The sequence below is a fragment of the Ranitomeya variabilis genome, chromosome 1 (assembly GCF_051348905.1).
Source record: "Ranitomeya variabilis isolate aRanVar5 chromosome 1, aRanVar5.hap1, whole genome shotgun sequence".
Taxonomy (NCBI): domain Eukaryota; kingdom Metazoa; phylum Chordata; class Amphibia; order Anura; family Dendrobatidae; genus Ranitomeya; species Ranitomeya variabilis.
The window spans coordinates 806,895,568-806,912,464 of record NC_135232.1 but is presented as its reverse complement, the minus strand read 5'-3'; the positions used below and the strand labels follow the sequence as shown (position 1 = coordinate 806,912,464).

Here is a 16,897-nt window from a genome sequence, read left to right as displayed (position 1 = left end):
CTCATTCAGACTCGCAGGCACAGGGAACCCCACCATAACATCCTTAATGGCATCAGAGAGACCTTCTCTGAAAATCGCCGCCAGGGCGCACTCATTCCACTGAGTAAGCACAGACCATTTGCGGAATTTTTGGCAGTATATTTCAGCTTCATCTTGCCCCTGAGACAAGGACATCAAGGCCTTTTCCACCTGAAGCTCTAAATGAGGTTCCTCATAAAGCAACCCCAAGGCCAGAAAAAACGCATCCACATTGAGCAACGCAGGATCCCCTGGTGCCAATGCAAAAGCCCAGTCTTGAGGGTCGCCCCGGAGCAAGGAAATTACAATCCTGACCTGCTGTGCAGGGTCTCCGGCAGAGCGAGACTTCAGGGACAAAAACAATTTGCAATTATTTTTAAAATTTTGAAAGTGAGATCTATTCCCCGAGAAGAATTCAGGCAAAGGAATTCTAGGCTCAGACATAGGTGCATGAACAACAAAATCTTGCAAATTTTGTACCTTTGTAGCGAGATTATTCAAACCTGTAGCTACACTCTGAAGATCCATTTGAAACAGGTGAACACAGAGCCATTCAAGGATTAGAAGGAGAGGAAGAGAGGAAGGCTGCAGTATAGGCAGACTCGCAAGTGATTCAATTAAGAGCACACTCAGAACTAGAGGGAAAAAAAAAAATAAAAATTGTAGCAGACTTCTTTTTTCTCTCCTTTCTCAGCCAGTAATTTAACCCTTTTTTGGGCCGGTCAAACTGTCATGATTCTCAATGGCGAGAGAACATAGCCCAGCATATATGAGAACTAGCTCTTGGAAGATGGAAACTATACTGACCATGAACTAAACCTGCCGCACAACTAGAAGTGGCCGGGTAGCATGCCTACGTTTTTTTATCCCTAGATGCCCAGCGCCAGCCGGAGAACTACCTAATCCTAGCAGAGGAAAAGACAGTCCTGGCTCACCTCTAGAGAAATTTTCCCAAAAGGCAGACAGAGGCCCCCACATATATTGGCGGTGATTTAAGATGAAATGACAAACGTAGTATGAAAATAGGTTTAGCAAAATCGAGGTCCACTTACTAGATAGCATGAAGACAGAAAGGGCACTTTCATGGTCAGCAGAAAACCCTATCAAAACACCATCCAGAAATTACTTTAAGACTCTAGCATTAACTCATAACACCAGAGTGGCAATTTCCGCTCACAAGAGCTTTCCAGACACAGTAACGAAACAGCAGCTGTGAACAGGAACAAAATGCAAAAACACACAAGGACAAAAGTCCAACTTAGCTGGGAGTTGTCTAGTAGCAGGAACATGCACAGAAAGGCTACTGATTACATTGTTGACCGGCATGAAACTGACAGAGGAGCAAGGTTATATAGCGACTCCCACATCCTGATAGGAGCAGGTGAACAGAGGGGATGATGCACACAAGTTAAATTCCACAAGTGGCCACCGGGGGAGCCCAGAATCCAATTTCACAACAGTGAAGCTGCCAAGATGCCATTGGCCACCAGTTTTGCCATATTTCAGAGCTGCAACGTTAGTGGAGTAACAAAAAGCACAAGGTGTGCGATACTCAGGGACATGGCCACGGTAAGGAAGACTGAAAAACAACCACCTTTGAACAAGAAACATAAGATAAAACGTCAAGACTGTGCCAAGAAATATCTTAAGACTGACTTTTCAAAGGTTTTATTGACTGATGAAATGAGAGTGACTCTTGATGGGCCAGATGGATGGGCCAGAGGCTGGATCAGTAAAGGGCAGAGAGCTCCAATCCGACACAGACACCAGCAAGGTGGAAGTGGGGCACTGGTATGGGCTGGTATCATCAAAGATGAACATGTGGGACTTTTTCGGGTTGAGGATGGAGTGAAGCTCAACTCCCAGATCTACTGCCAGTTTCTGGAAGACAACTTCTTCAAGCAGTGGTACAGGAAGAAGTCGGTATCGTTCAAGAAAAACATGATTTTCATGCAGGACAATGCTCCATCACATGCCTCCAACTACTCCACAGCAGGGCTGGCCAGTAAAGGTCTCAAAGAAGAAAAAATAATGACATGGCCCCCTTGTTCACCTGATCTAAACTCCATAGAGAACCTGTGGTCCTTCATAAAATGTGAGATCTACAGGGAGGGAAAACAGTACACCTCTCGAAACAGTGTCTGGGAGGCTGTGGTGGCTGCTGCACGCAATGTTGATCATAAACAGATCAAGCAACTGACAGAATGTCACGCTCACACCCTGACTGGTGGGCGTAAGCTCGGGGGGTTTGTGGCCCCACTGTGCCACGAACCAGACTACCCTGGAAGGGGCGTGACTATGAAGCTGCCTTGATCTTCACTGGAGCCTCTGATGGTGAGGTCATTCTTGTGCGGCAGGCAGCTGCCAGGTGCTACTCCAGGGTGGTGTCTGGCTGTGGCTGCTGATCCCACTTGTGAAACAGGAACACCAGGATTGGTGCGGGCATCAGGCAGGTCTAGCAGATGAGAACGGATGAAACTCAGACGAGTAGGCTGGCACGGCTGAGACACAGCTGGCAGAGACACAGGACTGGCAAGAACGGCAGAGACACAGGGCTGGCAGGCACGGCAGAGACACAGGGCTGCCAGGCACAGCAGAGACACAGGGCTGGCAGGCACGGCAGAGACACAGGGCTGGCAGGCACGGCAGAGACACAGGGCTGGCAGGCACGGCAGAGACACAGGGCTGGCAGGCACGGCAGAGACACAGGGCTGGCAGGCATGGCAGAGACACAGGGCTGGCGGGCACGGCAGAGACAGGGCTGGCGGGCACGGCAGAGACACAGGGCTGGCAGGAACGGCAGAGACACAGGGCTATTTGGTGTGGTGTATGAAGGAACAAGTAGGGACCTGTTCACACAGGAGGTGCAGGTACGGATATGTAGTATGAAGGAACAAGTAGGGACCTGTTCACACAGGAGATGCAGGTACGGAAACAAGCAGGAAGGAATGGAGTGGGAAGGAACAGGTTGGGACCTGTTCACACAGGAAGAGAACTGCAAGGCTGCGGATGGGAAAGGTAGAGCAGCAAGAGGTCTCTGCAGAGCAGAGTAGAATGGAGCAGAACTGCAGGAGTGTGGAGCTGAGGCAAAGCTGCCAGAGAGCCCAGGCAAAGTCACAAGGATTCAGAGCAGGCAGAGCCGCAAGAGTGCGGAGCATAAGCAGACTGAGAACAAAAGGAAAGACACAGCAGGGAAGGAAGCCACAGACAAGGAGACAGAGATAGGACTAAGTTCAGACAAGGTAGTGGAACAAGACAAGGTACAAGAACAAAGACGAACAGTAAAAAAGTTATGTTTCAGCTCACCCCCATCAGCAAATCCATGAGAGTCCACAGGAACATCCGAGCAAGGAAAACGCCACCGCCCAACGTCCTCTGCTGAGTAAGTAAGAAAAAAAAAATCCAGCTCCGGAGTAAAAGTCATCAATTTTATTTCCACATATTTAAAATTCGGAAAAAGCTGCTTGCAAGTAACTGCACAACTATTTCAGAAAAGAAGCCATAAGTTAGCTGAACGCGTTTCGAGCACGCATGGTGCTCTTTGTCCACAGCATCCACATCCACATGCTCTGGACAAAGAGCACCATGCGTGCTCGAAACGCGTTCAGCTAACTTATGGCTTCTTTTCTGAAATAGTTGTGCAGTTACTTGCAAGCAGCTTTTTCCGAATTTTAAATATGTGGAAATAAAATTGATGACTTTTACTCCGGAGCTGGATTTTTTTTTCTTACTTACAAGAACAAAGACACAGGGACCAGGATATTCTGCCTCCTGGAGGGTGGACAAACCTAAACAAGGCAAAGCAAGGACACAGAGACCAGGATATACAGCCTCCTGGAGGGCAGACCAACAAGAACAAGGCAAAGCTAAGAGTAGAGCCTCCAGAGATGGAGGAACACAGAGCAAGGCCTGGCAACCCAGAAGCTAAACACAAACTGAGCTAACACATTGCACAGGCCCAGTCCATTGGGTTGACCTGCACTAAATACTGGACGCCTCTTGGTAATTGGTCAGGAACAGATTAGACAGGTGCACCTGATTCCTATAAGAACCAGAGAGTTCAGGCACCGGCCCCCTATGCACACAGTCAGGAAGCATGCAGAGAGCAGAGGCACAGAATATGGAGCTGGCAAGAAACAGAAACCACATCATGACCTGGAGCAGTGGGTAAGATAGTGTGAGAGATGGGAGGCCATGCCGTGATGCCAGCAGAGTTGTCACACAGAATCTATGGATGGAAGGCTATTGAGTGTCATCATAAAGAAAGGTAGCTATATTGGTCAATAATTTTGGGGGGGTTTGTTTTTGCATGTCAAAAATGTTTATTTCTAAATGTTGTGCAGTTATATTGGTTTATCTGGTGAAAATAAACAAGTGAGATGGGAATATATTTGGTTTTCATTAAGTCGCCTAATAATTCTGCACAGTAACAGTTACCTGCACAAACAGATATCCTCCTAAGATAGCCAAATCTAAAAAAAAAACACTCCAACTTCCAAAAATATTAAGCTTTGATATTTGAGTCTTTTGGGTTGATTGAGAACATAGTTATTGATCAGTAATAAAAATAATCCTCTAAAATACAACTTGCCTAATAATTCTGCACACAGTGTATTCTGGGAAGGAGCCAATAGCCATAAAGGTTCCTAGGCTATTAATATCATCTCGCAGCGGTTTGCTTAGATTTTACTGGTTAGTTTCAAGGGGACCGCAGAAAAAAATTGACATAGGGTCCCCCAATAAAATCTAACCAGCAAAAGCTAGGCAGACAGCTGCGGGCTGATATTAATAGTCTAGGAAGGGGCCATGTATATTGGCCCCTCCCAGACTAAAAACATCAGCTCTCAACCGCCCCAGAAAAGGCGCATCTATAAAGTGCGCCAAGTCTGGCACTTAGCCTCACTCTTCCCACTTGCCCTGTAGCTGTGGCAAGTGGGGTTAATATTTGTGGAGTTGATGTCACCTTTGTATTGTCAGGTAACATCAAGCCCACAGGTTAGTAATGGAGAGGTGTCTATAAGACTCTTATCCATTAGTAACTCCATAGGGATATTCTATAAAAACACACCCAGAATAAAGTCCTTTATTTGAAAGAATGACACAGACTCCTTTAATAATCTTAATTGAACCATACTTTATGCAGGTAATCGCTCCTGCAGTGTTACACCGTGCTGCCGTGAGAGTTCACCGGACTTCATCAGCTGATAAGATCCGGTGATCTCCCTTACGGCACCGGTGCGTGGCAAAGTTCTCATGCAGCGATGTCGTAAGTGAGAGCACTGGAGCTGATGAACTCCGGTGAACTCTCACAGCTGCTCAGTGATACACTGCGGGAGCGATTACCTCCTGTCAGTGGATCGCCAGCGGCCGTGTAGAGTAATCACATCTGCTGATGTGACTGTTCTACCTACACGTGAGATTGGCGTGGGACTCTCGGATTACCTGGACTATGGCGGAAAGGTGAGTATTTGGTGGTTTATTATTTTACATTATTTCTAGGAGATGAGGGCATCTGGGATTGGGCGTTAAGGTGAATATAATGTTTTTTTATTTGACTATGTATGTAATTTTACTTCTTTTTTTTTTTTTTTTTTAACTGAGAGCACAGGCGCCAGCAGATAATCAGTGGCACCTGTTGTCACTGTTATCAGTGACAGCAGACGTAGCCCGATGGGAGCAGTAATCTCATGGGCCCACGAGTGCAGGTCACAGTCACAGCTGTGGGGTGATTCTGACATCTGACAGCATGATCCCTCAGGGCTCTGGCCGATGTTCTTACTGGCGGTAGTGTTACCGCCGATAAGAACCACCGCGCCGGTGTTTCTCACGCTGTCACACAGATGACAATGTGGGAAACACCATAGCAAGCCGGTAAAATGCAAAACAAAAACTCAGCAAATCCACAAACATTTGTATACCTGCATTTTTGCTGCGCATTTGACTGACTTAACTGACCTCAATGGGTGCAGAAACGCTGCAGAAATGCAAAAAGAATTGACATCCTGCAGAAAAATCTAACTGCAAATACGCACGGAAATTTACTGATCATGTGCACAACACTTCAGGATTGTCATTGAATTACCTTGCATAAGGATTCCATTGCGTTTTTGGACCATTTCCGCCCAGAGAAAAATGCCACGAAAACGCATCAAAAACGCATCGTGTGCAGATAGCCTTAAGGGGTTGTGCCATGAACAAAAGTACATTTTAATCAACAGATCTTGTAATAAAAATAAACACCACAATTGGATGTGTTGAAATACAATGTCCCTGTGCTGAGATACTCTTATAAATGTTCCCCTGCTGTGTACTGTGTAATGGCTGTGTCTGACCGTACAGGAACATGGTCTGATCACACCACAGCTCCTGGGCAGGGGAGGAAGCAAAAGAGTGTACAGACATTAGAGCAGGGGATCACAGCTGATACCTTCTGTGAGGTAAAATATGTTTAAAATAAAGCAGAAAAATGTTTTACTTAACAAAAATAGTTATTTGCGATCCTGTGCTGTCCTGAATACTCTCATTTTCTCCCTCCTAGGAGCTGTGATATGATCAGTCCATGTTCCTGCACGGTCAGACACGGCCATTACACAGTACAAAGCAGGGGAACATTTATAAGATTATCTCAGCACAGGAACATTTTTTTTAAACACATCCAATTGGGGAACTTATTTTTATTGTAAGATCTGTTGATTAAAATATACTTTTGTTCGTGACACAAACCATTTAAGAAGGTATTTCTGGTTGTGGTCTAACCTTTTAATACTAGTATAGATAGCTACTTAAAAAAAGCTTATCAATTGTACCTGAAAACTCAGAATACTTTTAGATATGTGTAGCACTTAGAGGCTATGGTCACCTTTTTCATCTTTTTTTTTTTTCACTATGCATGTATTACGTGAAAAACAAAATTCTGTAATTGCTTTTAGCTAAGAATATAAACAACTTGTACAATACATTGCGAGTGCACAATGACGTTCGGTCCTGACAGCCGGGCTCCCTGTCGGCTTAATTTCTGCCTCTCGTGTCTTTTCCTTACTCTCAATTCTGATCATGTTATATCAAATCAAAATTGACCCTAGATTCATCTTCAGGGGAAGACAGAAGGGGCCCGGAGACTGAACAACAGGGAACCTGGCTGTCGGTATTGGCAATAAACAACTTTGAGCAGCTTGAAATGTTTTATGAAAAAGTAAAATATTTTTAATGCAAACCAATTTCAGAAAATTAATATTTTTTCACATTATACACTCACCGGCCACTTTATTAGGTACACCATGCTAGTAACGGGTTGGACCCCCTTTTGCCTTCAGAACTGCCTCAATTCTTCGTGGCATAGATTCAACAAGGTGCTGGAAGCATTCCTCAGAGATTTTGGTCCATATTGACATGATGGCATCACACAGTTGCCGCAGATTTGTCGGCTGCACATCCCAAAGATGCTCCATACAAGGCAGGATGGATCCATGCTTTCATGTTGTTTACGCCAAATTCTGACCCTACCATCCGAATGTCGCAGCAGAAATCGAGACTCATCAGACCAAGCAACGTTTTTCCAATCTTCTACTGTCCAATTTCGATGAGCTTGTACAAATTGTAGCCTCAGTTTCCTGTTCTTAGCTGAAAGGAGTGGTACCCGGTGTGGTCTTCTGCTGCTGTAGCCCATCTGCCTCAAAGTTCGACGCACTGTGCGTTCAGAGATGCTCTTAGGCCTACCTTGGTTGTAACGGGTGGCGATTTGAGTCACTGTTGCCTTTCTATCAGCTCGAACCAGTCTGCCCATTCTCCTCTGACCTCTGGCATCAACAAGGCATTTCCGCCCACAGAACTGCCGCTCACTGGATTTTTTTTTCTTTTTCGGACCATTCTCTGTAAACCCTAGAGATGGTTGTGCGTGAAAATCCCAGTAGATCAGCAGTTTCTGAAATACTCAGACCAGCCCTTCTGGCACCAACAACCATGCCACGTTCAAAGGCACTCAAATCACCTTTCTTCCCCATACTGATGCTCGGTTTGAACTGCAGGAGATTGTCTTGACCATGTCTACATGCCTAAATGCACTGAGTTGCCGCCATGTGATTGGCTGGTTAGAAATTAAGTGTTAACAAGAAGTTGGACAGGTGTACCTAATAAAGTGGCCGGTGAGTGTATATACAATGTTTTAAAAAGATTAAAATGTGGAAATAGACATGTGGGCCCTCATTTATCAAATACATTTTACTGTAATTCTGCTGTAAAACTTGTGGAAATGTTCCCAAATTTTTTCATAAAAATGTAGCAAATTTTGATGTTTTTATACCAGCCTTGGCCAACTCCAACAACTTTTAGAAAGTGGCAGAGTGAAACAGGTCATAGGGAAGCCCACCCAACATTTTCATCTTAATTTATGCCACAAAAGTGAAATATATGTCTATTTACATGACTTTGCATGATTTGTACATGTACAAAAATGCGTTGCCTCAGTGAAAGGAATTCTGAATTAATAGGAAGTAGCACAATCTAAAGTGTGATACATTGTTACCAAAAATGAGGTAAAATTGCGGCCAACTGGTATAAATTTATACTAGACAGTCTAAAGATGCGCCAGATGAACCACACAGTAAATCTGGTACATTTAAGACAGTCTAGTCTAAGTTTTCACTGTCTGAGAAATATTATTGAGACGTGTGCTTCATTGAGTTAGTTCGGTTAGCACTGTTGGGTTCTGAGTAGTGATGAGCGAGTATTTTAGTTGCTCGGGTGGTCTCCGAGTATTTGTTGGTGCTCGGAGATTTAGTTTTGTCGATGCAGCTGCATGATTTACGGCTGCTAGACAGGCTGAATGCATGTGGGGGTTGCCTGGTTGCTAGGTTATCCTCACATGTATTCAAGCTGTCTAGCAGCCAAAAATCAAGCAGCTGCGCTGACAAAAACTAAATCTCCGAGCACTAACAAATACTTAGAGAACACCAGAGCGTGCTCGGGAAAACCCAAGCAACAAGTAAACTCGCTCATCACTAGTTCTGAGTATAAATCCCACCAAGGACAACATCTGAAACCAGTTTGTATGATCTCCATGTTTTTGTATGATCTCCCTGTGTTTGTGAGAAAAATAAATATGGGCCGTACACCATCTTATATTACTCCTTTATGTTTTTACCCTAATTAGTCTCGTGCAGCCCTGCAGTCTTCATTTCTAATTAGTAGTATCTTTGTCCCCAAATTCCTACTGCAAATTCTCAGTTTATTCCTATATTTTACATCTGTTACGGCGAACGTGTGTCCTTTTATTATAAAACTCTGTAATTCACCCTGCAGAGTTTTCAGTAAATTTTAAAGGCTGTAATATCAAACCACTCTTCCCTGCCTCCTGTTCATCATAACTGACATGGGGATGGGGGGGGGGGGTGAGAGAGCGGTGTGAACCGTGGGATCATAGGAGACAGTAACTCTGCCATTTTCACTTATCTGCAAATGCTTCATGCAAATAACTTAGTCACTAATGTATTCAATGAAATGCAGTAATGCTGTGTGCAGAGAGTCCAGTGTATTATCAAACGCAAGGAAGCTCTGTGTAGAGTATTCATGTATTCCTATCAAATGCAGAGATGCTGTGTGCAGAAGTCCAGCTTTTCCAGCTTTAAATTTTGCTTCCTGTCCTATTCTTGTGATAGGCGTCTTCCTGTCAGCTGTTTCAAGCAGATTCAAAAGAGAGCAGTGAAACCCGCATCCTATAGAATAAACTTGAGATACTGCACACATAACTTTCAAATAGTATAGACAGGGTGAGCCAATTTTATTATCTACACCTAAATATTTTAGGGACTCACTTTTTCTATGAACAAACCAGTTAGATAAGGTCTAAGGTCAAAAGCTCTCTAAATATGCAGGGGCATACAGAGTAACACAGAAGGGCAGCACTTGGTGGCATATCTACTAGTTAATGCTGAAATTAAAAAGAGAAAAGAAACCGACAACCAGGTGAATAGTGGTGGTGAAAAAAGTCATAGTTACTCACCGATAACGGTGTTTCTCGGAGCCCATGACAGCACTACGGAGAGAGGGGATCCGCCCTTCAGGGACAGGAAACCTACAGATACATAAGGGCGGTACCTCTCCCTCGCATCAGTTGGTTTACAGAGCATCGGAGGACCTCCAGGTTAGTTTACAACAGAGAAAATACCACATTATAACATTTCTTAACAGAAAAGGAACCCCGTGCCTAAATTGTAATATATGAACTATATAAATCATATGTGATTAAAGGTGCTCACCGCACTCGTGATGGGAGGGAAATAAGCGAGTGCTGTCATGGGCTCCGAGAAACACCGTTATCGGTGAGTAACTATGACTTTCTCGGTCCCCCATGACAGCACTACGGAGAGAATTGCAGAGATTAAGCTTAGGGAGGGACCACCGCCTCAAGAACCCTTCGACCGAAGGTCAGGTCAGACACAGAGGCTAGATTTAATCTATAGTGCCTAAAAAAGGTCGACGGTGATGACCAGGTGGCCGCCTTACAGATCTGTTCTATTGATACCTCTGACCTCTCAGCCCATGAGGTAGCTACTGCTCTTGTGGAATGCGCTCTTATACCGTCCGGGATCGCATTCCCCGTGGATGAATATGCCAACGCTATTGCCTCTTTTATCCACCTTGCCAAGGTACCCTTGGATGCCCGGAATCCTTTTCTGGGACCCTGAAAACAGACAAAGAGAGAGCCTTCCTTCCTATACTCCCTAGTGGAAACTAGGTATTGGACTAGACATCTTCTGACGTCTAGGTTATGGAAGTTCTGCTCTTTCTCATTTCTAGGGTTCGGGCAGAAGGACGGCAGGGATATTTCCTGTGACCTATGGAATTTTGTTGCCACTTTTGGCAAATAGGCCGGGTCAGGTTTTAGAGTGACTCTATCATCCATGATTTTTGTGAAAGGGGGGTTAGAGGACAGGGCTTGAATGTCGCTTATCCTGCGTGCCGATGTTAAGGCTACTAGAAGAATGGTTTTTAGTGACAGTATTTTTATGGGAATCACATCTATGGGTTCGAATGGTGGACCAGATAATGCTGAAAGGACTAAGTTTAGGTCCCATGAGGGCATCTTTTGGGTAACTACAGGTTTTGATCTTGTTACCGCTTTAACGAATCTTATTATCCACGGGTTGGCTGCTATATTCTGGTTATAGAGAGCACCCAGGGCTGCTATCTGCACCTTAAGGGTACTAACCGCTAATCCTTGTTCCAGCCCTTTTTGTAGGAACTCAAGTATCTTATTAATTGAAGGTCCCTCCTGGATTTTGACTTTAGATACAGACAAGAATTTTTTCCATGTTTTGCCATAAATTTTGGTAGTAATAGGTTTTCTACATTTTAATAATGTTGTAACCAAGTTGTCTGAAAAACCTCTTTTTATTAATAGTTCCCGCTCAAAAGCCAGGCTGTCAAATGCAAGTTCGTCTCCTGTGGGTGGAGGATCGGTCCTTGCTGTAACAGGTCTGGCAAATTCGGAAGAACCCATGGGTCTGAGACTGATAGCATCCTTAGCCAGGAAAACCATGTCCTTTTTGGCCAGAATGGGGCAATAAGGATCATCTTTGTTTTGTCCTCTCTGACCTTGCGGATGACCGCCGGAATTAGGATGGTTGGTGGAAAGGCGTAAGTTAGTTTGTGTGTCCAAGGAATGAGAAAAGCATCCAGAGCCTGGGGATTCCCTTCTGGGTTTAGAGAACAAAATTTGTTTACTTTTTTGTTTTTGTGATTGGCGAACAGATCTATTGTTGGGGTTCCCCACATTCTCGTGATCTGGTTGTAAACGGACTGATTTAGGGACCATTCGCCTTGTCTCAACTGAGTTCGACTCAGGTAGTCTGCTTTCTCGTTTTTTGACCCTTGAATATGTAGTGCGGAAAGGGAGAGTAGATTCGTTTCCGCCAGGCGGAGAATTTTGGCGGAGGAATTCATCAGTAACTGAGACCTTGTTCCCCCCTGGTGATTGATATAGGCTACTGTCACTATATTGTCCGAGAAAATTCGGACATGATGTCCTCGAATGTAGGGAAGAAATGATAGGAGAGCCTGATACACTGCCCAGAGTTCTTTTTGATTCGAGGATGCTGATAGTTCCTGAATTGACCAGTTGCCCTGAGTCACTCTGTTTCCCATGTGGGCTCCCCACCCCCTGGGACTTGCATCGGTTGTTATTACCCGGGATATTTCGGGTACCCAGGGAATCCCTCTTGAAATATTCTGGCTCTTTCCCCACCAGAGAAGGGAATGAATAACAGAGGAATTTAGAGTGACCCTGCTTTCCAGATTGTTTTTTAATATTACCTGCCATTCTAGTATGTGCCACTGAAGCTCTCTTGTGTGGAATTGTGCGAAGGGTATCGCCGGCAGGCATGAGGAAAGGGACCCCAATAGGGACATTGCCCTCCTTAGAGTCATGGAGGGGTTTTGCAGCGTTTGTGCTATCATGGCTAGTATTTTGTCCTTTTTGGGGCCCGGGAGCCGGCACTCTTGCACCCGGGAATCTAACGTCAGCCCTAGGAACTCCTGTACCTGAGAGGGTTCCAACTTCGACTTTTTTATATTTATGAGCCAACCCAAGTTCGTTAGAATAGTCATTACTCGGTCTCTCTGTTCTCTGCAACTTTGAGCCGAGTCGCTGGCAATAAGAAAATCGTCCAGGTAGGGAACTATGATAATGTTTTGTTCCCTTATGTGGGCCATCATCTCCGCTACTATTTTTGTGAATATCCGCGGAGCTATAGAAATCCCAAACGGAAGGGCCCTGTACTGGAAGTTTCTTATTTTCCCTTTTATGGACACCGCCATCCTGAGAAACTTTTGAGAAAGCTCGTGGATGGGCACATGATAATATGCGTCGGTTAGATCTATCACAACCATGTAGCAATTTGGAAAGAGAATCTTTATTGTGGATTTTGTCTCCATTTTGAATTTGTGATTTCTTACGTAGTTGTTTAAGTTCCTTAAATTTATAATTGTCCGAAAGGACCCGTCGGGTTTCGGTACCAGAAAGAGAGGGGAGAAAAACCCGTCCCCCATTTCCTGAGGAGAAATCTCCCGAATTACAGCTTTTTGTAGAAGGGAGATAATCTCTTTTTCTAGTGCCGCTTGCTCTATCGTCGAAGACCTCATTTTTGTCACAACATAATTTCGAGGAGGGAGGGAAAGGAAATCTATTTTTAGACCAGATTGTATGAGTCTTAGAATCCAGGTGTTGTTGGAAATTTTCTTCCAAGCCGGAAGAAATGTGGTGAGCCTTCCCCCCACCGCAGGGAGAATGTCATTTGGCGGGTTTTTTATCACGGGAGGTGTTGCCAAAGAGGTAGCCTCTATCTCGTCTTCTACCTTCTTCCCACTTATTTTGGTCTCTAGGTGGTCTTCGACGAAAAAATTTTCTACTCCGAAAGGACTGTTTAAATGGGGTTGGTCCCAGATTTGGAAACCCCTTCTTTTTGTCACCCGCTTTCTGGAGGATGTCATCCAGGGTTTCCCCAAATAAGAAGTTTCCCTCGCAAGGTATAGAACACAGCTTCAACTTTGTTTGGAGATCCCCTGGCCAGCTTTTAAGCCAAAGGGTCCTTCTGGCCGCGTTGGAGAGGGCAGCGGCTTTGGATGTTAGACGCACTGAGTCCGCTGAGGAGTCTGCTAGGAAAGCTGCTGCAGCTCTAATTGCAGGGATTGAGTCTAATAATTTATTCCTGGGTGATCCGTCCTTGATCTGGCTTTCCAACTGGTCAACCCATACCATTAAAGACCTGGAGGTGCAGGTTGCCGCGACTGCAGGTCTCAGGCTACCCCCAGCCGATTCCCAAGCCCCTTTGAGAAAGGTATCTGCTTTTTTGTCTAAGGGGTCTTTGAGGGTACCCATATCCTCAAATGGGAGCGCAAATTTTTTTGAAGCTTTGGCTACTGCCACGTCCAATTTGGGTGCCTTGTCCCAAGAAGTGGATGCTTCATCATCGAAGGGATATTTTCTTTTCAGCGAGGGTACTGAAGAATTTTTTCTGTCTGGTTTCTCCCATTCTTTTTTGATTAGAGTCTGGACATTGGAGTTTAACGGAAAAGCTCTCCGCTTTTTTTGTGTCAGACCTCCAAACATGATGTCTTGAGCCGTTTTATCAGGCCTGGGATCCTCAACCCCCATGGTGGCCCTGACGACTTTAACTAAAGCGTCCACTTCCTCTAATGGGAAACAGTGACGGCCCGAATCTTCATCAGAGGAAGATAGGGAGGATTTGGAATCATCAGAGTCCGCGTCCTCAGATGAGGATCGGACAGAGTGAGCATATACCGTCTCCTTCGCCTTTTCCTTCCCTTTTTTGGAGGATAACAGGGCATTCTGAACTTCTGATCTAATTATATTTTTAAGTTCAGAGGCAAAGTCAGGGGTTTCTTCACACAATAGATGCTGGATACAGGATTTACAAAGCTTTTTTCCCCAAGTTACCGGCAAAGCTTTGTTACATGTGGGGCAGACTCTATTTTTCTTTTTCTCCAGGCTCTTCTTACCCTAGTAAGGGAGAAGAGGGAGCCCTATTATAGGAGTGTATACTTTCACGAAGATCACTCACCATTCAGATGTGAAGGCAGGTACCGGTTCTGGAAGAGGGCCGGGATCTGGTAGTGGAGTCTCCTGAGGAGGGGAGTTAGTCCTTGCAGCAGATCTGCTGCGCTGTGTGGATCGACTGCTTGATCCACTTCTTCTGGAGCTCTTTGGGTCATTTTTCTTATGCTGCTGCTGCCTGGCTGGCAGCTGCTGGGAATCGCTGTCCTCCATAATGAAAGGGAGATAGTGCGACAACTAAGTGTGCACCATCTCCCTTTTTGAATCCGGCGCTCCCCCGGCGTTCTTCCTCATTTCCGGTCCTGCGCACATCCCCGGGAGAGGAGATATTACCGCGCATGCGCGCGGGGACGACCCGGAAGTTGATGCCGCATTTCCGGAGCGGCGGCCATCTTTCTTCACCCAGAGCGTGCAGCAGCCTGCACCGAAGCTCCGGGTGACCAGCGCCCCTTTGTCCATCGGAGTCCGGCGGCGGCCTCTCCCCCGCACACCCTGGAGAACCCCTCGGTCCCAGCGGTGGCGGCTTCGGGTGCCGGACACGCCGCGGCAGGAGCCTCCTCGCTGCCGGAACTCGGCTGCCCGGTCCCGGTCCTTGGATACGACGTCTTCTTTGCAGGTACTGCCGAAGAGAGGTTCCCCGTCAGGGACAGGAAACCAACTGATGCGAGGGAGAGGTACCGCCCTTATGTATCTGTAGGTTTCCTGTCCCTGAAGGGCGGATCCCCTCTCTCCGTAGTGCTGTCATGGGGGACCGAGAAAAAACGTTATTAATCAAGGAAAGCGGGCACTATTCCAAGTGACAAATCAATATTATAGCTAGATCTATTCAAATAAAAAAGGAAGAGGTCATTAAATAGCTGCAACATATACAACAGCATATATAATTTTTTGACATATGGGTCAGAAAAATATACACCAGTGTAGAAATAGAAGTACAAAAAGATATAAGATAATAATGACCAGGTGCAGCTGTAATTGACCTAATACAGACATAGGTAGCAGTGGACAGGTATACATAGTTTATGCAAGCATCATTTTGTGAAAATAGAGTGCAAATAGTGCATAGATGCCTGTAAAAACATATAGTTGCCAGAGAGTATAAAAGGATGGTTACAATTGATCAGTGGGCAATGTGTTCTTATTCGTAAGCTTCATTGTAAAAAAGGCTGTACTGCTGAACAAGGCTCATTAATGACCACTGTAAAAGGCAAATTGGTGGTCATTAAAGGGTTAAATGAAAGAGCTGCTAATAACATTTAGATTTTTGTACATTTACAAGATCTGACAGCAAGGAATTTATAGACTTATTATTCAGTGCAATAATGCAATAGAATAGTGAATAATCCTCTTATGGAAATGGTGAATGGAAATTCTCACTTAAGGCTGGTTTCACATTTGCGTTTTTTGCCGCTGCGTTTTAGCGCAAAAAAACGAATGCGTTTTTTTCCTATATTTAACATTAAAAACGCATGCGTTTTTTTTGTATGCGTTTTGCCGCGTTTGACGACGCATGCGTCGTTTCTATGCTTGCATTTTGTGGCAGAAATGCAACATGTAGTAATTTCTAGAGGCGGTTTTTTTTGCCGCAAAAAAAGCATGCTTTTTTTGCGGCAAAAAAACGGATTGCTGTCTATGTAAACGCATGCGTTTTTAAGCACATGCGTTTGGTTGCGTTTTAAACGCATGCGTTTCAATAGAAAAAAACAAGAATACACACTGATAAGCCACCCCCCACCATCAAGGTGATAAAGGGATCCAAACCCTAACCCTAGGGATCCTAACCCTAACCCTAGGGATCCTAACCCTAACCCTAGGGATCCTAACCCTAACCCTAGGGATCCTAACCCTTACCCTAACCCTACCCCTAACCCTAGGGTTCCTAACCGTAACCCTAACCCCAACCCTAGCTATTTCTATTTATAGTGGGTTTTCTAGATGATTTTGATGATTGGCAGCTGTCACACACTTCTCAGCATGCGTTTAAAAAATGCAAACGCAGGAAAAAACGCATGTAAACGCGTCAAAACGCCGCGTTTTTTTTACCGCATGACAAAACGCATGCGTCTAAAAAACGCAGCATTTGCACGCATTTACATTCGTTTTTTTCACCACCTGCGTTTGCGTTTTAAACGCTGCGTTTTTAAACGCAAATGTGAAACTAGCCTTACTGGTGTCTTCATAGAATCATAGAATGTTAGCATTGGAAGGGATCTCCGGGGTCATCTGGTCCAACCCCCCCTGCTCAATGCAGGAATCACTAAACCATCTCTGGCAGATATCTGTCCAGCTTCTGTTTGAAGACTTCCATTG

At 45.0% G+C, this 16,897-nt stretch overlaps 2 protein-coding genes across 9 annotated transcripts in view; one reads left to right on the top strand and one right to left on the bottom strand.

The window, feature by feature from the left end:
• Positions 1-16,897, top strand: part of PSD3 (pleckstrin and Sec7 domain containing 3) — a 741,896-nt gene that overhangs the window by 669,317 nt on the left and 55,682 nt on the right. The window lies entirely within an intron of this gene.
• Positions 13,304-15,007, bottom strand: LOC143767443 (uncharacterized). Its single transcript, XM_077256132.1, has 2 exons — positions 14,618-15,007; positions 13,304-14,533 (listed from the first exon to the last, which is right to left on the bottom strand). The coding sequence occupies exons 1-2, from the start codon at positions 14,798-14,800 to the stop codon at positions 13,304-13,306; spliced, it is 1,413 nt and encodes a 470-aa protein (XP_077112247.1). The 5' UTR covers positions 14,801-15,007.